Here is a 23,592-nt window from a genome sequence, read left to right as displayed (position 1 = left end):
TTGGATTTAGGGTTAGATATGGGACTAGAGTTTGGGTCTGAAGTTGGGATTAGGTTTGGGTTTGCTCATTGGTTGTCATCAGAATTAGGCTGGGTTTTTAGATAGTGCTGGGGTTGAAGTTGAGATTACAGTTGGTGAAAGTTAGGTTGAAGTTAGGTTTCAGTTTAGAATCAGTTTAGGTTTGGGGATGGATTAGGTTGTCATTGAAGAGCAATTCTCACTTCCTCTCTTCATCTGCCTCTTGGATCCTAGGGAGAAGATGCATTCGTGGAAATATCACAGCACAGGTGATCCAGGATGAATTGTTCATGGTCCGTTATGACTGCAAACAGCTCAAGTCTTGCTTGGGAAGCAAAGTCCTGAAAGCAAATCTCAACCCACTGCTCCAGCACCCTCTGCCAAGGGAGTGCCAAAGTGTTGTCAAGGGGAAACTCAGTGAGGTAGTTGCCTTCCCTGAATGGCAGGAGTATGACCCTGGCAAAGATTGTCCCTTCTTTTGGGTCATTTTCCTTCTTTATGGTCTTATCTTCCTGGTACTTAAGGCCATTCTGCTCTCATTCTCTCTTCTATTTCTAAGGAAAGTCAGTAAAGATTCAGCACACTAAAACCCTGAATTATTTATTCTTGGAGGTAATGAACATTAATTTTTCAGAAACAAAATCAAGAGAAGGTGATAGTTACCACCAAGCAATGAAGCTATAATGGTGGTATTGTGGCAGGAGGGTGTGAAGATGTTTTGGGGTGTGTAAGAATTTTCTAGTGATCCTTACATCTCCCCTCAATGTCTGAAATGAGGAAAAATCACCTGAGCAGAGCAGAGGCAGGATGAATGGACTCTCTCTGGGGGAGAATGAGGGTATGCACCCAAGATTTGTGTGTGTTGGCAAGATTTCAGAAATAATAATGAGGGGTAAAAGTGGAAGGAGAAAGAAGCTGAGATCAGATTGTGAAGGTCCATGAATATTGGGCAGAGAAGCTTGATCTTGATGTAATTCAGCAATGGGGAACTATTCTGGATTAGAATATCATATCTAAGTACAATTATACCTACCAAAAAAATGGGGACCCTTTATATGCATATATGGAGATGTAGTTTCTGAAAGAAATCTATTGGCCAGAGTTTGGCAGACATTCTGGACTGACTGGGCTACTCTCTCTCCTTCCCAGATCTATCCAGGGGGTGTCCCTGAGAACCAACTGAAGCTGATCGCCTCCTTGGTCTACTTGTATTCCAATGATGAAATCAGTCACTGGAACATCACATCCAGGGACACTGTGGTGTATTTACTGGGCTCTGATGTAGCCTTGGAGAACCAAACTCAGGTGAGGGACTTAGCATCTGACTCTGCCATCCTGTCTTAGTCAGTAGCAGAACTTGAAGGTTCCTTTGGGACCAAGTGTGATCCCTTTCCCCTTTTCCTCTTCATTTTGTAGATGAAAAACTGAGGCCTGAAGAGATCTAGTGGCATTCCTGACGTACTACAAGTAGTGGCAAAGCCAGAAATTTTTTTAGTCTGCTTTTCTAAACCCTAATAAAGTATCAAGCTTTTCCCACCAGGTCATTATCCTTTGTCTGTAGTATATCTTTAATTCAATTCAAATTGAATGAATTCAATTTAATTTTTATTAAGTGCCAGTTATGGGAAAAATTTTGTGCAAGTTACCAAGGATACAAAAACTAGACATGAAAATCTCTTCCAGTAAGGATGCCCCTAGTAGTGCAGCGCGCTTGTGCATTGTATATTTTCAGGCTTAGAGTCACTCAGATATGAACTAGCTGTGTGACTCTGGGCCAGTCACTTAACCTTAGTTTCCTTATTTATAAAATAAGCTAGAGAAGGAAATGTCAAACCACTACAAAATCTGTGCCAAGAAAACCTGAAATGGGGTCACGGAGAGTTGGACAGGACTTAAAAATGACTGAACAACAACAAAAGAAGAATGAGCTACATGTAAAACAATTAACAATTAAAAAGTAACATATCAGAATGTTAATTGTGAGTTAGATGAGGGCAAACAAAATGTTTTGAGAGAGAGCTTCTGTATTTAATTCCCAGCTTTGTAATTTGCTGCCTCTTAGCAAATTTAATCTCTTCAGACCTCAGTCTTGTCTTCTGTATAATGAGAAAGTTGATCTAGATCACAAATAGAAGCAGATGTCTGAAGGTTGCATATTAACTTAGAAAATCAAAAAAAAATTATTATTTATGTTGAATTACATTTTTATTTATTTTGTTAAACATTTCCCAATTACATTTAATATGGTTCAGTTGTGTGTGTTATGCCTCTGGTCTAGAAGAGCTTCTAAGCCCCTTTCAAGCCCTAAATCTTTGATCATGTAATCCTGGAAGGATTTATTACCAGATGGGAGGCAGGGCTGTGCTTATTGGTAAGGTTATCAGGCAAGGTTTCTTGGGGAAAGTATGAGAGACAGTATGTTATATTGGAAGGATCCCAGTGGTCTTTGGGAGTCAGAAGAATTTGGTTTTGAATCTCAATTATGTTATTGACTGCCGTTGTGATCTTGCCCTCTCTCATGCCAAACAAGGAAGTTTTCTTTTAGTTCTAAGTTCTATAGTTTATTTTTTAATTTTTTTACATATATATTAGCTCTTTAAATACACAATTTTTTATGAATCATGTTGGGAGAGAAAAATCAGAACAAAAGGGAAAAAAACATGAGGAGGAAAAAAAAAAACAAGAAAAAAAAGTGGACATAGTATGTATTGATTTGCATTCAATCCCCATAATTCTTTTTCTGGATGCAGATGATGATTTCTATCCAGAGTTTATTGGGATAGTCTTGGGATTCCTATGGTTTAAACCCGGGCAGAGGTCCTCAAACTACGGCCACGGGCCAGATGCAGCAGCTGAAGATGTTTATCCCCCTCACCCAGGGCTATGAAGTTTCTTTATTTTTAAAAGCTCACAAAACAAAGTTTTTGTTTTTACTATAGTCCGGCCCTCCAACAGTCTGAGGGACAGTGAACTGGCCCCCTATTTTTAAAGTTTGAGGACTCCTGTAGGAATGCAAGGGAATTGGGAGAGATGTCAATAGATGGATATATAAGAGGAATCCATTCCAGAGACAGAAAGGGAATAAGGGCAACAACATTGCTTTATTTATTTATTAAGTGGCTACTGTGTGGTAGGGACTGTGATAAGTACTTTAAAAATGTCATTTCCCTCACAACAACCCTGGCAGATAGATTCTATTAATATCCTTATTTTACAGTTGAGGAAACTGAGGCAGAGAGAAGTAAAATGACTTGTTCAGTTAGCAAGTCCCTGAAATTAGATTGAAACTTAGGCTCAGTACTCTATCCACTGGACCACCAAAATAAGGGACAGAAAGTAAAATTGTATGAAAGATAGAAGAAGGGAAGATGATAGAAGGGAACTCAGGAAATCCATTTGAATTAGAATATAAAGCACATTTTGGGAAGTAGCTGGTGAGATAAAGCTGGAAAGGTATAACTTATGAAAATAAGCTGGAAAATCAGTAGACAGAGTGCCAGGTCTAGAGTTAAGAAGACTTACCTTCCTGAGTTGAAATTTGACTATATAAATACTAACGTGTGTTCCTGGCAAGTAATTTAACTATGGTTGTCTCAATTTCCTCTTCTATAAAATGAACCAGAAAAAGAAGTGACAAAATAATCCAGTGTCTCAGGCAAGACAACCCCAAATGAGATCTCATAGGGTCAGACATGACATACACAACTGAACAACTACAAGAAAATTCTAGGAAAAGGGAGTTCTGGAAAGTTTTTGAGATGAGGACTGGTGTGATTAGATATTGTTTAGCCACCCCTCAATGTCTGTGAGCTCCTGGGGACAAGGGTTACCTCATGTCTGGAATGTACCCCCTCCTCATCTGTAACTCTCTAATCCCTGGCTTTCTTCATAGCTCAACTCAGGGATCACCTATTAGAATAAGACTAACCAATTTCCTACCAATTCTAAGTACTTTGCATATATGTATTTTTATTTCCCCCAATTGCATGTAAAACAACATTTGGGGTGGTGGTGGAGGGTTATACATATACATTCATTTTTTACATGATTCATAGGGAAATAATTTTTATTTTCTTCAGTTACATGCAAAAATATTTTTGGTTGTAATTATTCATTTGATTTTTTTAGATATTTCTTTATGAATCATGTTGGGAGAGAAAAATCAGAACCAAAGAGAAAAACATAAGAAAAAAAAAAGAAGGAAAAAAGTGAACATAGTATGTGTTGATTTATATTCAGTCTCCATAGATCTTTCTCTGGATACACATGGCATTTTCCATTCAAAATTTGTTGGGATTGCTTTGGATCTCTGAACTGCTGAGAAGAACCAAGTCTTTCATAGTTGCTTTTATTGTGTACAATGTATTCCTGGTTCTGCTTCTTTCACTCAGCATCAGTTCATATAAATCTGTCCAAGCCTTTCTAAAATCAGTCTATTCATCATTTTTATAGAACAAGAATATTCCATTACTTTCATTTGCATCTAAAAAATGAGAAAAATGAGACTGACAAAAATTGAGTGATTTGTTCAGAGTGAAAGTGCCCCAAGGATTTGAACTCAGGGCTTCATGGCTCATAATCTAGTACTCTTATCTGCTAGTTGTTTAATAAATGTTTATTGAACGAATGAATGAACGAACAACTCACCCCCTTTCTCCTTTTCCTACTGTATAGAGTTCATAACTGGGAGCCAAGAAGTGTGAATAGGGAGGGGGAGCTCACAATTGATTGATTGGCAGACCATGTATGACTGTTTTATCCTTGACAGAATGATGAAAAGTCAGTTGCAGCTCTGAATGCTGACTTGTATTGCCCACCATTCCTTCCTCTACTTGGGAATGACCAAATAACTCATTTAGATAGGGAGGAGATGGGGGAACAGGACAAGAGTCCTGATCCAATCTCCAGGAAGCCTAGTGACTAAAAGATGATGATGATGATGATAAAACAATAACACTTTATATATATATAAAACTTTTATATATGTATATATATAACTTTATATATATATATATAAATATAACTTGATATATATATATATGTTTGTGTATATATATATATGCATATATATATATATAAAATACTTTAATGCCCATAAAATGCTTTATATCCATGCTCTCATTTGAGCCATATAAAAGGAATCTGGACTTTCTATTCCTCCTGGCTCTGCCATTCCCTGGGTCATTTCCTTCTCTAAATCTTAATTATCCTATCCCTTTCACGCAATGGAGGCTACAAATGGATGGTTGTGAGGTTTAAGTGAGATGATAATTGTTCCCATGATGGGAAGTTGGTAGGATTCTGTACTAGCATCCCTATTTTATAGGTAAGTAACCCAAGATTGGGAGACATTAAGGTGATAGAAATACAAAGTCAGGAAATGGCAGACCTAGGATCTGATTGCAGACAGGACTTCTGACTATAAATCTCAGGCCTTTTCCACTTTTGGAATGTGCCCCTGTAGAATCCATAAGAGAGCATTTTGGGGAAATGAGGGGACTTGTTACAGTAAGGGATTGTGACTTTTTCATAGGCTGTCATCAAGAAATTCCTGGAGCTGAATGGCACCATGACAGGGGCCATGCTGGTGGCCATTGGGGGCTTCCGTCTCTGTTGGATGAGCCCACGGCAGATTGAGGCTATACGACCCACGGAGTTGAGGTGAGTATCTCCAAATCAACCAAAGCCTGGATTGATTTGGCTGAGGTTTGGGTTATAACCTAACTAGGCAAAGGCCCCCTATTATGGACCCCTGAGCAGATGGATAGATGACTTCTTGAGGTAGATGATACTTCCTAAAATTGAGTCTATATCTAGAAATATCTAGAGTATCAGAGCTTGGAAGAAATCATAAAGATCAATTGTTCTAAACCCCCTGTAAGCTGGAATTCATACCCAGATTTGGGTCTTTTGAGTTTTGGAAAGAGCTCAGGATTCTACAGGCAAAAGGGTGGAGGGAGTATTTTCCTGGTCCTTTAGGTCTTTTTTTTTTTTTTTTGGAAGATTCAGAAATGATATGTTAACCTTGTACCTTCCCACCTTTGGACAGCTCTCTTCCCTCACTAAAAACCCAAAAAGGGGGCTCACTGGTCTCCCAGGGGGTCCCACAGTCATGCCCATGTGACCATGACTGTAGATCTCCCAGGAGCGCCTGTGGCAAATTAATAAGGCAATTGTGTAATGCAGTAAATAGTGCTGGAATTAGAATCAGGAAAACTGGAGTTTAAATCCGGCCTTATATACTAGCTGTATGATCTTAATCCATTCATTTAATTATTCTAAGCCTGTTTTCTCAATGAAAAAATTAGGGGGTCTAGCTTGTAAAGTCTCTTATGGGTCTAAATCTATGATAATATGATCATATAATAAGAATGATAAGATATTCTAATATATTTAACATCTACTGGTCATCCTGCCATCTAGGGGAGGGAGTGGGGGGAAGGAGGGGAAAAATTAGAACAAAAAGTTTGGCAATTGTCAAGGTTGTAAAATTACCCATACATGTATAACTTGTAAATTAAAAACTATGAAATAAAAAAAAATTAAATTTTTTTAAAAAAGAATGATAAGAGCTTGAATTTATATGACAATTTGCAATTTTTGAAGCCCTGTGAAGTGGGTCATGCAATTATTGTTTTCATTTTACAGTTGAGAAAACTGAGGCTGAGAAAGTTAAATAATGAGTTTCCTAGGGTTGCACAGAAAGGAAATGTCAGATCTGGGATATAGACCCAAGTGCTAGGATTGTGAGACTACTGTTTTCTACTATTCTAGATCTCCTTAGGTATTTACCTTTCCCATGCACAGTACAGAGTTGGGAGAAATGAATTGTTTTTGAAAGAGAATTGAAGCTGTTTCTGAAGGAATCAGGATGAATACCTAGAAATTGGGATGAGGACATGGAAAAGGTGTCAGAGTATGAACCTGTCAACTGGGTGCTGATTCTTCTTGTTCCTTCTAGGTCAGCAGGGGCCCTGGACATCTCGTCTTGTGCTCAAGAGAGGAAGGATGACCTCTATGAAAAAGCCAAAAAGGCCTTTTCTGGATCCAATGGATCAACCACCTACTATCACTATATTCGACCCTACCTTGGTGAGATTTTCCTAGAATCAGATCTCCATTCTCTCTCCAATATGCCCAGAAGCAAGTCTAAAAACACTGAGGCTTCCCTATAATCCAACTCTATCTTATAGCTAGATTTTTCTCTTATTACTTCCTTATAGATCCATATTCCAGTCTAACCAGACCAGCCTCTGTTCTTTACCCATAATCATTGTTCCTGTTTGGAATACCTTCCGTTCCATGTTTATTTCTTTAAACCCTAAATAACATGATCAGACACATGATGAGGGTCTGAATAAAAGTAGTTAATTGTGTGAATAAAGAAAGGATCAAAACAAGAAGTTTACAGAAGTAGAAATGGCAAGATTTAGCAACAGGCTGTTTATGTGCAATGAGGGAAAAAGAGGAATGAAAGTACCTTATTGATGGAAGGGTGTGATGTCTTTGACAGCAAATAATGAAATTTGGACGAGGGAAGGATTTGCAGAGGAAGCTAATGGATTTGATACTGGGCATGGTGAATTTGAGATTCTCTGGAACTTCCTAAGGGTCAACCCCTATATCCAATATGTGGTCAAGTCTTCTTGTTTCTGCTTTAATAGCTCTCTTTTGCTATAAAAATAGCAGCCATCATCCTACTAAAGGCAGAAGACTTGATTGTATCCTTGGGAAAGCTCACGGTCTTAGAGGGGAGGGGATTGGAGATGGAATAGAGAGATGACAGACATAGAAAAGTTAGAGATCCATCCAAATTCTAATTCAATATTTATTAATGAAAATACTAATTCAATATCAATACAAGTTCAAATTTGAGAGTTTATCTACTAAGTGCTAGGCATTAGGGTAGGTACAAATACTATAAATATACTACTATACTATAAATACTATAAAATACTATAAATACTATATAAAATACTATAAAAAGACACCATTCCTCCTTTCCAGTGGCTCAAATAAGATAATGTAATATGTAAATGGATAAGTATGATATAAGGCAGGAGGTAATAGAAGATCTAAACAAAGAGAGATCCAGACAAAGTGTTCAAAGAATATTTGAAGAGGTAATCAGTCTTTGTAGGGATATGGGAGAGAATCAGGGAAGACTTTTCAGAGGGGGAAGAAAAGGATTATAAAAATGAGATGAGAGAATGCATTCTAGACTCAAGGATGGCCTGTACCAAAGAATGGAGGTGGAGAGGGCATGTTATATTTGGGGAACAAAATGTTTTTGGGGAGAATTGATATGAAATAAGGCTGGAGCCTTACATGTGGTGAACTTATGGTCTAAGCTTTTGGTGTTGAAGTTAAGGAGAAGATAAAATAAAATCACTGTGGACTGGATAGTCATGGGAGGCTTCCTGGAGGAGGAGAAGGAAGAGGAGAAGAGCAGAAACATATATTAGACTTTGAGGTTTTGGGTTCCTTTCCTTAGTGTTTGTTTTAGAGCCACACAGAGGATGCTTGAGTTTTGCCTCTGGGAGATGGGAGCTGTCTGCAGGACCTAGGAAGGAAAGCAGAGCCAAAATATAGATCTCCAGGAGATCCATAGATGTTGGATAATAGGAAGTTTATTTTTCTGGACCCTGACTCTTGCCTTGGGAAGAAAATCCCTATTTTTGAATTCCCATTTTTATTTGGCTTTTGGTCCTGGAGATTAGGAGTAATGGGTGACTTTAGACTGGATGTTAGGAAAAACTTCCTACCAATAGAGCTATTGTCATTATTTGTCCTTCATTCTTGAAGAAGTCCATGGCATTGTGGAGATGATCCCATAACATGCAAGTGAATTGGATTTAAATGAGGGAAGGCTGTGCAAAGTCGCCTGCCTCAGTTTCTTCTCCAGAGCCATCTGAGTCAGATGGCAACATGTAGATGAGGAGAAGGCCTTCCCCAATGGCACAATCCAGAAAAGGAATGGATTACCTTAAGTGGTTATGAGTTCCTCCTGCTTGGAAGTCTTTAGGCAGAGACTGGAAATCACTTGTTAGATTTGTTATAATGAGGATTATTTTTGTGGATGCATTGGACTAGATGAATGGAACTTTCAGGGCTCAAAATCTGTGATTCTCTGATCATTGCTAGAGACTAAGGAGATTTTGTCCACACTAGCTTAAGCTTCCATCATTAAGACCAGCTTTTCTAACCAGAACCATTCTGCCTTGGCCCCAAGACAATTTGAGCAATATCAAAGGCTTAGTCTCAGGTTCATTTTTCCTCTGACTCCCCAAAACTCTTTCTTTCTTGAAGGCAGCTCCTGTACTTGTTTCTCCTCTGTGTCTCCTAAACTGTATGCTATATGCAGTGGTTCTCAAACTTTTGTTCTCAGTATCTTCATGTTGTTAAAAAAAACTATCGAGGATCTGTTCAAAGAGTTTTTGTTCACATGGGTTATATTTATAGCTGTTTACTATATTAGAAATAAAAAATAATTTTGAATTTGTAGATCCTCTGAAAGGGTTTCAGAGACCCCAACAATTCTTTGGACTACACTTTGAGGACCACTGCTATATGGCCTAGGGCTAAGAATTCCAAGCTTGTGGGGAACAGGGAATTTAGAATTCCTTCCTATTCTGTTAAGGCAGATTCCTCATCCACTTTCCTCTCTCTCCATGAACCCCAAATAGGGAGGTGATGGGAGTGTCTCTGTTCTTATTCATTTAGGTGGTGCATCTGTGGAAGACTTGAAGCACCTGGCTCGGGCCAATATTTCTATGGACATTGACACATTCACCCGTCTCAATCCAGAGGTGCTGCAGGTGAGTGCCCAGCACCGGCCCTCCTAACTTACTACTCAGGCGACTGGGGAAAAGATGTCCTTCAATAAATATTTGCCATGTACCAAGTACAGAGTTCTGAGGAGGAGAGAAAAATAGATTAGATTTGGTCCCTGACTTCAAGGAGTTTATTCTTATAGGGAATTAAGGATGGGCAAATACATTTGTGGCTATCTAGAGATGGATAAATAGTGTCATGGAGGCAATGAACACGAGCTTGGAGAGACTTCAGGAGACAGTGGAGAAAAGAAGCTCTGTTATAAGTATTCTGTGGATCATGAAGAATTAGAATAACTGAATGACTAAACAATAAATCTAAAGTCAGCTGGTGGCTAAGAGGGCCCGGACCTAGAGGCAGGAAGACATGAGTTCAAATCTATCCTCAACTCTTACTATCTGTGTGACATTGTGTAAGTCATTTAACATCTCTGTAACTCAGTTTCCTTCTCTGTAAAATGGGGATAGCATCTCCCAAATGAAAAAAATAGTGCTTCTCTCTCATGTTTGATGTGAAGATCAAATGAGATGATAATATTTGTAAAGGACAGCATCTAATGCATAGTAGATGCTTAATAAATATTTATTTCTTACTTTTCTAGTACAAAATAATAATAATTTTACATTTTGGGTTGGTAATTTTTGTTGTAACAAACAGTGCCTCAGTTTCCTTATCTGTAAAATGGGGATAGCACCCCCAAATAGAGAAATTAGCATCTACCTCCCACAGTTGGTGGGAGGATCAAATAAGATAATATTTACAAAGCATAAAGCACAGTTTGCATTTTTGTTGATAAATTTTGTTGTTACAAACAAAAATATATAATCCCTGAAGAGTTAAGAAAAACAATACACAGAAAGAAATTGTGAATATAGGTGCTTTAATCTTAACAAAGGTTATTAGCTCCAATTATCAATTGTATTTGAGCAGAGGTTTTTGTGGTCATTTAATGTTGCCCTCATTTACACAGTTATAACTGGATTGTAACTGTGTGTAACTTTTGCAGCTGCTTTATTTTCTCTACTTTACTTCTTATGAGTCTTTCTCATATTTCTCTGAATTCTTCCTATTCATCATTCATTCTGGTACAGTATTATTCCAGAAAGTGTGTGAGAGCCAACATTTGTCAGGGTATAGAGCACTGCATGTGGAGCTCTGGAGACCTGGCTTTCTCTCTCCCTTTACTATCTACTTGTGTGTGTCATCACATGGAAATCCATTAATCTTGTGGAGTCCCTGTCTCCTTACATGCAAAATGAAAATAATATTTTCAATATACTTCATGAAATTATAAGAAAAGTACTTTGCTTAAAATATATACAGTACTTTGTAAATATTATTATTAATATTAATAATATTTTATTTCCTGCATATCACAATTTACTCAGTCATCACCCAGTCATTGTATATGTGGTTTGTTTCCTATTGTTTCCAATACAAATAAATCTGCTATGAATATTGCTGTAATGATAGATTTTTTTCTTCTGGTCAATAACCCCTTGGGATACAAACCTAATAATGGGGACATTGGGCCAAAGGTTAAGAATTTTTTTTAATTATGTAATTCCATATAACTTTCCAAAATGACTAATTCAAAGCTTTGCCAAAAGTCAGTCATATCCCCTTTTGGGGTTTTCTTGACAAAGATGCTAGAGTGGTTTACCATTTCCCTTTTCAGTTCATTTTACAGAGGAGGAAACTAAGGCAATCAGGGTTAAATGACTTGCCCAGGTTTACACAGCTAGTAAACCACCAAGGCCAATATGAATTCAGAAAGGTGAATCTTCCTGACTCTAGGCCCAGTGCTTCATCCACTGTACCACCTGCTGCCCTTGCTTTCCCATAGTGCCAGCAATGTTGAATTTTTCTTTCTTTTTCAATTTCATGAAATGCTGGTAGATGCTTAATTACTGCTGTCAGAAAAAATAAATATGCGTGAAACATTTTTAAGTTAAGTCTGCAGTATTTACATTTTTTCCATTACTTTTTCAAGTGTAAACAATTACCAAAACAATAAATCAAGTTCTAAATTGTAATGTTAGTAAATGCTCACACTGAAAATTTAACAGTTAGCTCTTGGGAGCCAGTTCAATCTGGCTCCAGCACATCCTTGGTATGAGGTGATGTTTTAGAATTAGTTTTAAAAGTACTTCTCTGGTTCTTTTTAAACCTAGTTGATAGTTTTTGTTTCTTCTTTAGAAAACAGTTTCTTCATATGCTTTGATCACTTTTCTATTAGAGAATGAACCTTAATGTTATATATTTGCATATATTTCTTATGTATTGTGGATGTTGAACTTTTAACAGAAATTTTTAATGCAAAGTTGTTTTTTCTCTGTATCATCTTATCCTAGCTTGGTTAGTTTTATTTCTATGTACCACAAGTTGAACATAAAGTTGGTCTGCATTCTACTTATTTCAAAGGAGGTGGAACTAAATCCTCCTAGACCTTATTTATGTCTTTATTAGGGGTTAGTTCATGCTGTGACCTCTTTGGTCACTTCCCTTTCCTCTCTGCCCCCTTTCTTTGGAAATTTAATTAATAATATCCTATTTTAAAAAAACAATTTATTTAATTTTATCCTAGAAGCAATATAAGGGTTCTCAGGTCTATGTGATTTCTCCATTTTATTTTCTGGAGTTTGCTTGTTTGCTGAGGCAATTAAAATTAAGTGACTTATCTAGTGTCTTAGAGCTAGGAAATAGTTTAACTGTCTGAGGCTGGATTTGAACTCAAGTGCTTCAAACTTCAGGGCCTGTGTTCTATCCATTGCACCATCTAGTTGCCCCATTTGGAAGTTTTTAATCAGATAAATTAGCTCAGAGTCCCTAATTAAGAAAATTACTAACAATGTTTTAATTGTTGATTTTTTTTCCAGTTTTAGGTAGGAAAGAATAGCAGTAGAAGGGGGACTAAGAATAGGATTGCCCTTGCTATACCTTCCAAATGCCAAAATAACAAGGAAGAAAATTGATGGATTGTAATAATAGACACAATAGAACAGAAGTAAGGCCAGAAGGAAAGAGAACAGATTGCTCAAAAATAAAGTCAAGCTATGCACATTAGAAAAAAGAAAATTACATTAGTAATTTAGATAGAGGTTAGGTTCTCTGTCTTAAGTTAAATGCTGTGTATTTCCAGCTAACTCTAGGCTTCCTATCTTTTCTTTTTCTCAGCACAGCCTAATAATAAAATATAAGCCTTCATGAGGGAACTTGGGTTTTTTTATATAAAGTAAAATGAAGATAGAAGAAATTGTTAAATAAAAGGGGAGGAATGTTTAATTAGCACCTGTTACTGAACAGAGCCACGGAAAGAAAGATGTGAAATGAAGAAACATTTTAGAACTTCTTGGGGGAAAAAAACAATTTCAGCTGACATCTGGAGTCTGAATTCTTTGTTTCCAAGCTTCTTGATTCCTTCTTTGTAACAGCTAGTGATCCTTTTTCTCTCCCTTTGCTACCTACCCTGAGAATAAGATGAAAAACAGTCACAATCCCTGCTATCAAGGGGCTGATAATTTAGTGGGAGAGATAAGACAAATAGATCACTATAATACAAGTTGTGCTGAATGTCCAGGGAAAGTCCAAATAGTGAAGACAAGATTTAGAAAGGAATCACTTTTAGCTGGAAAGGATCAGGAATGTATCATGGAAGAGGTAGTAACTGAGTGAGCCTGGCCTTGAAAGGAAAAATTTCAAAAGGCAGAAATGTGAAAGGAAAAGTTTCAAACAGAAGGGAGAATGTAACAGAGAGATGAATAATACAAAATGACAACACCAAGGACAGTGATCTGCTGTAGCTAAAAATGTAAAAGACCCCACAAGACAGTCTAAGGAATTTGTATTTTATCCAATGGGAAATGGGGCGCCACTGAAGGTTTTAGAGCAGAGGAATGATGAGAGTGGACTTATGTGTTATAATATTACATAGATTACTTTGATAGCAGGTTGAAATATGAATTGAAGGAGGATAGACTGGAGGCAAGTAGATCAATTGACAGGCTATTAAAAAATCTAAATGAGAAGAGGCTAGAGCTAGAGTGGTTGTGGTGATAGTCAAAAGGAAAACAGAGACTTGAGAAATGTTAACAAAGATAGGGTACAAAGGTTTGACAACTAATAATAATGATTGTCATTGAGAGGTGGTTGTTTTTATTATTCCCTATTTTACAGTTGAGGAAACTAATGGAGTCGGATTGACTTGCCTAAGGTCGTATAAACTAGTAAATGTTTGAGACTGGATTTGAACTTGTCTTTTCCTGATTCTAGGTGCAATGCTTCATCCATAGAACTTAAGTGGATACAATTGGGTGGGAGGAAGGTGATTAGAAAGGGAGAGGATAGTAGATGAATCCTAAATTTCAAATCTAAAGTTACTGAGAGGATGATGGAGATCTCAATAGAAATAGAGAAGCTAAGAGAACCAGGTTTTGGAGAGAAGATGACAAATTCCATAGATGGCATCAAGTGGAGGTATGCAAAGTAGATTAAAGTGTGAAGTCTTAGGAAAGAAAATTAGAAACAGATTTGAGGGCATGATGTATTGAGTAGTATGGCTTACCGGGAGTTGGGTGGCCCTGAATTAAAATCCTGACCCAAAAGCTTGGTAGCAATGACAAAAAAATCACCTAACCTCTCAGCTTCAGCTTCCTCACAAGAGGGATGGCAGTAGCACAGACTGATCACACAAACTGTCGTGAGAATCAGATGAAATAATGTAAAATGTCTGAATTTGAACTCTGAACTAGAGGGAAGAAGTTGAAGCAGAGGATGGGATCCAAGGCATGAGGAAGGTGCTCCAAAGAGATTTGTTAAGTGGAATTGAACTTGTCCCCCAGGTTTGCTCTCTAGACAAGAGTTATTGAAACTGGAATTAAATGATCAAAGATGGACAGAAACAGCTACACCCAGAGAAAGAACACTGGGAAATGAATATAAACTGCTTGCATTTTTGTTTTTCTTCCCGGGTTATTTATACCTTCTGAATTCAATTCTCCCTGTACAACAAGAAAACTGTTTAGTTCTGCACACATATATTGTATCTAGGATATACTGTAACCCATTCAACATGTAAAGGACTGCTTGCCATCTGGGGGAAGGGGTGGAGGGAGGGAGGGGAAAAATCGGAACAGAAGTGAATGCAAGGGATAATGCTGTAAAAAATTACCCTGGCATGCGTTCTATCAATAAAAAGTTATTAAAAAAAAAAAGAAAAGAAAGAAAGAAAGAAAAAAGAAAGAAACTGGAATTAGAATTGTTTTGGGGGAAAATACAGGAGAATAAAATGGATGATCCTTTCACGGTTTCTCCCCTTACTGTCAAATGTATTATCCACCAAACTTTAAAAAAAAATTAGGCTTCTTCCCTTCTGTGTCCAATGGAAAGTAAGTTCATTTTAATATCAGGGTTAAACTAGAGGGAATAAGGAAGGTAAATGGGAGTGGTCCCTTTACCAGATTTATTAGGAATAATAGCTCCTCCTGTTTGTATAGTGCTGTTTACAAAGTGCTTCCACCCTAAGAGCCCATAGAAAAGTTCTTTGTAAAGCTGTAAAGGATTATATAAGCATAAGATTACATGCAATATTTACTCTGCCTATTTCACAGAGATTTTAGAAAGGTTATCCTTATTCCTATCTGACAGATCAGGAAATTGGTTTAGTGAAAGAGAAATAGGTCATCCAGGGATTAGATAGGGTCAGAGATGAGAGTAGATTACAGATCTTCTGAGTCCCAGCTCAGAATCTTTCCATTGTTTCCCTCCTTCAAATAAAGCAATATAAGCTTTAAAAAAAGTATTTTGTTTTGAGGTAGAGGTTAGGGACAAGACAACGTCTGATAAAGGAAGAGAGGATCTCAAATTTCTTTTCTTCATACAGAAACTGAGTCTCAGCAACGTGAAAAAATTGCTTGGACAAAACGTAGCCGATCTTCGGAAGGCCCGGAGCAATCCAGCTGTAAGCTCTTGGCTCCAAAGCCAGAACAAGTCGGCTCTGGAGGACTTGGGGTTCGACCCAGCCCCGGAGCACCTGCACTCCAGCCCTGCCACCACCGGGAAGCCTCCCTCTGCTTGGGTCACTGACAAGGGGCACAACTCTGCTTCCCCTGGTGGGCACACCACTCTAGCCACTACCTCTGGTAGGTACCAAGCCCTCAGCAGCTCCCAATGAGACACTACAGGCCCACTCCCCTCAATCCATAACACAGCTTCAGGCTCTCAGTGTCTTTGCTTATAATTTCCTTCGTGGTATCTGTGGCCTCCTCAGTGCTTCATTTTTTGTACCAATCACCATCTCCCATCTCCCCTCCTTTGACCGCACTCATGACATCCCTTTATTATCCCAAACTTTCATTTAGCATGGAGATTTCCATCCAGGAGGAAGTTGTGTAGGAAGGAAGTATAAGGCTCCCCAATGACCCTCAGCTTCCAGGAAAAAACGTTACTTAAGCCATAGTACATACTTTCCTCTTCTACCACCAGAGAAGCTATGAGGCAGAGGGAGACCAAGCTCAGGGGAAAAGGGGGCTGCCGTGCTCAGGCTGGTACTCTGAGCTGCTAGCATGGAATTAAGGGGTGATAGAGGGATGAATTAAGAATGGAAACAGCTATTAGTTGTATCACGTCTTCATCATGTTCCTGGAATGTTATGAATTCTGAGAACATCAGACACACCCACATTCAAGAATAAGAAATAAGACAACTCCAAATTCTTTAAGTCACATTTTTTAAAAATTTAAATTTTAAAATACTCTTTTTTCAAGGGCAATTAAAAGCTTTTAAATATAAAAGCTTTTAATTGCCTTTTACAAAAAGAACATTTGTCCTTCCCCTCCAACACTGGTATGTTTAATTGAGAATGTTTCCAAGATTCAAACTGGTGCCAATTTCTCCTCCTCGTTTCTCCCTTCTAGGTTGCTGCGGCCTGGCACCTCTCCACCTCTTCAATGCTTTTGGCTTCCCCATAGGCCTTATCTTATTCTTGAAGCTCCTTTGAGACTCCTGGACAAGAATTCTCTCCTTTTACCAACCACACCTTGAACTTCACCATTCTCTTTGGATCAAAAACTTCCCTTTCCCAAAACATGGACCCTCTATATACTTCTCTCCTCAACTCCAAATGGACAAGGGTGCCATGAGGCTGACTTTGGCCCTGGCCTTTGGGAGGCCCAACTACATGCACTCAGAACCTTGGGACCTATTGGAGAAGTGATAACAGGACTGCAAGGGGACCAGTTCAGAGACTTCTGCCCTTCCCTTCCCACAGGAGTTATCATCACAAATGCTCTTACCACTCCTGAACTTCAGCCAGAGAGGATTTGGACTGAAGGCCGTTTGGGGGGCAATTCCTTGGGGGCTGAGCTCGTCACCTGAGCTGACTGGACTACCCTCAAGAGGAGGGCTCTCCACTGTCCATAGGCTGGAGACACAGGGCAATTTACCTGGGGCAGTCTATGTGCTTCTCAAGTTTTCTTAGGGTCCAAGAGGGCATAAATCCAGGCTGAACATCTTAGGAACCACTTGAATGCCTCAGATGCTCAAGCCTCCCCTAACAAGTCATTGCACCCTGGCCAAGAACTGTGGTTCTCTAGGGAAAGCTCAAGTTTTGCTATCTTTATGTTCTGATTTTAATAAATGTGAGGATCTCCTCAAACTTGTCTCCCACTCCTTCCTTTTCCTGTACTTCGTCCCTTAGAGGAGGGGACAGTGGACCCCGTTTCATAATCCCAGAGAGACTTGTCCATTTGTGGTCTTCTAGGATTACAGTAGAGTCATCAGACATTTCCCTAAAGCTTTGTTTGGTGACTCAGTCAGTCTCTCCCCTTTCCTCATCCCACTCTCTGCAATTTTGAGTCCATCAGCACTAAAGGTGGGAACAGGGAACTAAAACCTCAGATCCCCAGTGATATGTCAATATGGGTTAGTGACCCAGGTGAGCACTGGGTCAGGTCCCTGGCACAGGAGTCTAATGCCCCATCTGTGCCAGCTTCACAGGCTTTCAAGCCATTAACCAAAACATCAAGAAAGTCCAGGACTGGGGAAGAAGATAGAGAGGAAGGACATGACCATTGCTCAGATTGTCCAAGTTCCTCTTGTCCTTCACGTAGGGTCCTACCACACAGACACTGAAAACGCACCTCCTGCCCCTTCCGTTCCTCCGTAACCCCCACCATCCCAGGTAGGCCCCGGGACATGCTGGCCCCTTTCTGAATCGGCACCAGCCATCAATGAGCCATCATACAGCAATCCCCAAAAGTTCAGAGGCTCCCAGAGTCCAAAATGCCAGTCAGGGGTGGGACCTCCTAGTTTCTCTTCCTAAGGGATTTTACAGACCCTGGGCCTTTTGTTAGCTCTTCCTTTTCATCGCAAGAGCACTTTGAATCAACAGACTCTACCTTAATCTTATATATAAAGACTGATTTCTCAGGACTTGGGGTTTGCAGAGGAAAAGAGCTGAAGACACTGGAGAGCAAAAGGCATCAGAGTCCGGAGCCCTTACCTATTTCTCCCTGTCCCCCAACTTCTGCTCAAGCCAAGTTCCAGTTCTAGCTCTCATTAACATGTCCAGTGAGTTTGCTCAGATCACTTCCTATTTCCCTCTCTGTATAATGATGTAGAAAAGATGACTTTAAAGATCTCTTTCTCTTCCAGTTCTAGTAAAACCATCTGTCCTGCTTAAAAGCTCACATTTATAGAGTTTTTGGTTGGGGAGCCAAACCTCGTGGAGATGACAAGCCTTAGAGTATAAAGTTATTTCTTTTATTTTAACAACTTGCTGGAATGGAGAGAGGGCTCAAGCCCCATGCAGACTTCCCACACTCCCAACCAGGAAGACTGCTATCTAATTTTTGTTCCCAAGGTTGATGATGATGTAACCATTAGGGATCCCCCCAGTGAGCCCAATGCCTAAGGCATTCAGGCTCTCCTGACGCTGCTTGATGATCCATTCCCGGACTGGAGAGTTTTTCTCCTCAGCCTTCAGTCCCATTATGTTTTGTCCCAGAAGTCCTCGTACCTCTTCTGGAGTCAGTGGCTGAAGGATAAATCCAATGTCTTATTGAGGGTCCCAGAGCCCAGCCTTAGGATTTCTAAGGACACCCCTCCCTCCCTGCTCTCTCCTAGGATAGTTGAGGTAGAAAGAGGACTGAAGGGCCTGGGATTTAAATCAATTTAAATCAAGATCAAAACTGAGGATTTAAGCTGCCCTCAACTAAGCCCTGAACCTAACCAGGACCATTGCCACACCATCCTCATCCTCAAGGTGGTCCCATGTGCTAGTGCTTCCCCTTTGATTTCCTTCCCTCCTCTTTTGCCATCCCCAATAAGTTGAAGGTTCTACTGTACCAAGATGGCCTCTTCTTGTAGTTTCTTAAATGTTTCCATGTCCATGTTAATATTCTTTTGGCTGAGATCTTTAAGATCCTCTGTGGAGGCTCCACCTGGGGGAGGAGGGAGAGAGAAAAGAAGGGAAAAAAAGTAGGAGGGAGGAAGAAATGACTGAAACAATTGTATAACAACAACATATTTCAAAGCCCAACTAAGGTGACTTTGGGGCACTCTGAAAGTCTTTTTGTCTGAACCTCAGTTTCTTCTTTTTTAAAATGAAGGGATTGGATTAGATTTTCAAGGTCCCTTCTATATTTGGTGTTTCATGACTTTTCTAATCCTTGAGTCACTCTGGTGTTGTGGGGATGGTGGTAGGATGGGGAAGTTAAGAATTAAAGGTAGCTCTTAGAAGTCATGGGGCTCAGAAATACTGAGTTTCATTCCTGGGTCAGCGAGGATCTGCATGGATTTGAAAGGAGAATCAAGTGGAGGTGGTATCCCAAGGGAAAACTATAGCCAAATTCAATCCACTTCCCCCTGTCTCTTTATTCCCTATCTCTAATCCCTCTGAAATAGAATCCCAGAGTTGGAAGTGACTTCAGAGATCATCTAGTCTAGCTCCCACCTTATAACAAGTCTGAAAAGGGATCAACTAATCTTTGTTTGAAGTCTTGCCATGATGGGGAATTCACCACCTCTTAAGGCAACCCATTTTACCTTTCATGGGATAAAAAGGTCATATATAGTGATCTGAAAGGGGCCTTATAGGTCATCTGATTCAACCCTTGAAAGAGATTATCTATATACAGGTATTAAGTTTCCAAAGTGAGAGAAGTTATCCAAGATTACATGAATAGCCCGTGTCAGAGCTGGGATCCAAACCCAGTGTTTTTTCCATTGCACCATACTGCAATATTTGCCTTCCTATGACCTTTCTCTTCTTTGTTTTATCCTCTGACACCAAGCAGAATAAATTAAATTCCTATTGACCACAGCACACCTTCAATATTGAAGATAGTGATCGTGAGACCATGAATTTAGAATTGCAGAGGCCATTTAGTCCAACCTGAGAAAACTCAGAAGAGCTGTGACCTACCCAAAAACACAGAAATAATTTGTGCTAGAGTTAGAATTTGAACCACAGTCCTTTGACTGTAAGTCTAGTGTCTTTTTTGATGGAGCATGTGTTTCTTCTCCACCCCATCCCATTCCCAACAAATTCTTGCCCATTCCTACTCATCTTACTCCCTTCCTCCTCTCTCCCCAGTGCAACCCTACCACGCATCTCATCCTGCCTTACCTAGATAAGGTTGGATTCGCTTATAGTATTTTGAGAATGATTTGTCTTGGAAGGCAATCTTGGCCTTTGGATAGAGGATATTCTTCTGTGACTGGGAACAGGCAGATGGATTCAATTGGTTGGCCATTCTGAGAGCAGTAGAGAGAGAGAAAGAAAAGGATTAAAAGATTAGCAATTATTTTCTCCTCCTACCTCAACCCAGCACCACCAAGGATCATGCTTCCACATAATCAGGCAAAAAAGTACTGTCTTAAGATATAGATAGATAGCTAGATATATATATATACACACACATATACATATACATATACATATGAATGCACATACACATATACATACATTTGCATGTATGTGTATATACACATACACATGTATATATATACATGACCCCCATGGGTACACATACACACACATTTTTTATTCTCTTCCATGTTCTCCCTACCAGATCTCTACAAGCACCATGTAGTTATGCCTTCATACCCAGAACTAACACAGAAGTATTCTAAAAGGTTTTGAATCAATTTTGAGAAAATTAAGAGAGTTGAAATTCCTAAAGCAAGTTGTAGAGAGTTATAGAATGATAGATAGGTTATAATATACTACTAGCTATTGTCCTATATCTCTTCTCTTCTTTTGTGGCTAAACCAACTTGTGAAGACCATCTACAATGATGTTTCCTCTGACTGTTTTTTTTTTAAACTCTGTGATTTAACTTCTGAATTCATCATTCAACTTAAATTGTTCTCTCCAAAGTTACCAGTGATTTATTGGTTGTCAAATTCAGTAGTCTTTTCTTAATCCTCATTCTACTTAATATCTCTATAGCTTTTCACTGTGTTGATCACAACCTCTTTTTCCTCCACATTTTTTCTGATACTCTCTTAGTTCTCGTTCTATCTATGTCTCTTCTCAATATCCTTTGCTGGATTTTCTTTCAGGTCACACTCACTAATGTAGGTCTATCTTGTTCCCTCTTCTCTCCTTGGTGAACTCATCAGCATCCAGGGAACAAGGATCATCTCAATGCAAATGATTCTCAGATCTATTTATCCAGTCCTATCCCCTCTCTTAACCTCTAATCTCACATCTCTAACTTCTTATTGCACATCTCAAACTAAATATCTCATAGACATCTTAAAATCAAAATATCCAGAACAAGATTCATTATCTTTTTCACAAAACCCACCCCTCTTCCTAATTTTCTCTTACTGTAAGAGCAGGACCACCAACAACAATTATAACAATAACAACAAGGGTACCATCATTGTCCCACTCATCTAGACTTAGCCTAGGTGTCATTCTCAACTCATCACTCCCTCATATCCAATGTTTTGTCAAGGTCTATCTAATCTGCCTTTGCAACATCTCTCATTTGTGGCCCCTTCTCTCCTTAGACCTTGCTACCACTCTGATGCAGATCACTGTCACCTCACATCTAGACTATTGCAATCGCCTTTTAATTGGCCTCCTGCCTTAAATCTCTACCCACCTTAACCCATCCTTCACTCAGCTATTAAAGTAATCTTTACAACTCCCCTATTAAATAAAATCCATTAACACTTGGAAAAACTTATAAGATCTGGTGCTGAGTAAAGTGAACAAATCCAAAAGAACATCGTTTACAGTAACAAAATTATGGGATGATAGACTTGGCTTTTCTCAATAGTGTGGTGATTCAAGGCAATTCCAATAGATTTAGGATGAAAAATATTATCTGCATCCAGAAAAATTTATAGAGGTTGAATTCAGATCAAAGCATAGTATTTTGACCTCTTTTATTTGCTTACTTCATTTTCCTTTCTTATGATTTTTCCTTTTTAGTCTGATCTTGCACAACATGACAAAAATGGAGATAAATTTAAAAGAATTGCCCATGTTTAATCTATATCAGACTGCTTAATGTCTTATGGAGGGAGGAGATAAGTGAGAGAAGGAGAAAAATTTGGAACACAACTTACAAAAGTGAATGTTGAAAACTACCTTTCTGTCAATAAAAAGTTTAAAAAAAGAGAGAGAAATAAATAATAGTAATGATTGAATAAAAACTAAAAAAAAAAAAAAGAAAGAAAGGAAAGAAAACTACCTTTATATGTATTTGGAAAAATAAAATAGTATTGAGAATTAAAAAAAACTTTTAAAAAATCCAATAGCACCCTATTGCTTCCAGATTTGCCTTTTAAAGCCTTCATAACCTGCCTTCCTTCCTCTCCAGTTTTCATACATCTTATTTTTCTGCATGTACTATATGATGCAGTAACTGGTCTCCTTAATGTTCCTCAAATAAAACACTGCATCCTAACTCTTTTTCACTGGCTATCTATCCCCTCCCTATGCCTGGTGTGCTTTCTGTCCTCCTCTTTACCTCCTGGTTTCTCAGCAAAAAGCCTTAGCTAAAACTTCACCTTCTGCAAGGAGTCTTTCCTAATTCCCCTTAATGTTAGTTCCTCCTCCCTAAGTTACTTCTAATTTATCCTGTATATCTTTGTTGTTTGCTTATATATTGTCTCCCACACTCGACTATGAGATTCTGCTCCTTGAGAGCAGAGACTGGTTCATTTTTTGTTTTTGTTTTTCCCCCCATTTCTTTTTATCTCTGGTGCTTAGTTCAGTGCCTGGCACAGAGCAGATGTTTAACAAATGTCTGTTGATGATTTCATCTGGTCAGACCTCTTGCTCTTGCTCCTTCCAAATTCTGGGATCAGAACTTGGAGTGACCATGAAAATACCTCATTAGTAACTGGCAGGACCTTCTCACTCCCCAGTGTGAGCACTGGGGCCCAACCTCTATATCGGGAAAATAAGCACAGTTTACTTCAACTCTACTCCACTCAGGAAAAGGTAAGCTTTTTTTGACAATAAGAAATATTTTGTTTATTCCCTTAGATTTTTCAATAGCTAGTCCAGTCCCTTCCACATAGTAGGCACTTAATAAGTGCTTATTAAATTAAATTGAATTCCCTCTTTAATAGTACCACAGAAAGGATCATTTCTTTATAAGCTTTCAATTATTTGAATTAATGTCCCAAACCCATAATGACAGTGTTTTTGTGATCCACCAACTGGCAGATTACCTCAAAGTCACCTTGGTTAGGCTTTGAAATATGTTGTTGTTA

At 38.8% G+C, this 23,592-nt stretch overlaps 2 protein-coding genes across 2 annotated transcripts in view; one reads left to right on the top strand and one right to left on the bottom strand.

Moving 5' to 3' along the window:
- Positions 1–308: 308 nt before the first annotated feature.
- LOC127545696 (mesothelin-like protein) lies at positions 309–17,506 on the top strand. Its single transcript, XM_051973147.1, has 7 exons — positions 309–440; positions 1,168–1,323; positions 5,552–5,679; positions 6,980–7,110; positions 9,742–9,836; positions 15,734–15,992; positions 16,767–17,506. The coding sequence occupies exons 1-7, from the start codon at positions 309–311 to the stop codon at positions 16,847–16,849; spliced, it is 984 nt and encodes a 327-aa protein (XP_051829107.1). The 3' UTR covers positions 16,850–17,506.
- A 1,084-nt stretch (positions 17,507–18,590) lies between these two features.
- LOC127543238 (mesothelin-like) overlaps positions 18,591–23,592 on the bottom strand; it is an 18,634-nt gene continuing 13,632 nt past the window's right edge. Inside the window, exons 15-17 of the mRNA XM_051969277.1 lie at positions 20,480–20,607; positions 19,198–19,292; positions 18,591–18,886 (exon numbers count right to left, since the gene is read on the bottom strand). Of these exons, the coding sequence (XP_051825237.1) occupies positions 18,695–18,886; positions 19,198–19,292; positions 20,480–20,607 (415 nt within the window). The 3' untranslated portion in view covers positions 18,591–18,694. The remainder of the gene's footprint in view (positions 18,887–19,197; positions 19,293–20,479; positions 20,608–23,592) is intronic.

The sequence above is a fragment of the Antechinus flavipes genome, chromosome 1, assembly GCF_016432865.1.
Source record: "Antechinus flavipes isolate AdamAnt ecotype Samford, QLD, Australia chromosome 1, AdamAnt_v2, whole genome shotgun sequence".
In the NCBI taxonomy this organism is placed as follows: Eukaryota; Metazoa; Chordata; class Mammalia; order Dasyuromorphia; family Dasyuridae; genus Antechinus; species Antechinus flavipes.
This window is presented reverse-complemented; position numbering and strand designations above follow the sequence as displayed.

Excerpts from the sequence above, each read along its gene's own strand:
- LOC127545696 (XM_051973147.1), top strand. The coding sequence starts at position 309 with ATGGTCCGTTATGACTGCAAACAGCTCAAGTCTTGCTTGGGAAGCAAA. Across the intron at positions 441-1,167 it reads TCAAGGGGAAACTCAGTGAG|ATCTATCCAGGGGGTGTCCC; the intron begins GTAGTTGCCTTC and ends TCTCCTTCCCAG. Across the intron at positions 5,680-6,979 it reads ATACGACCCACGGAGTTGAG|GTCAGCAGGGGCCCTGGACA; the intron begins GTGAGTATCTCC and ends TGTTCCTTCTAG.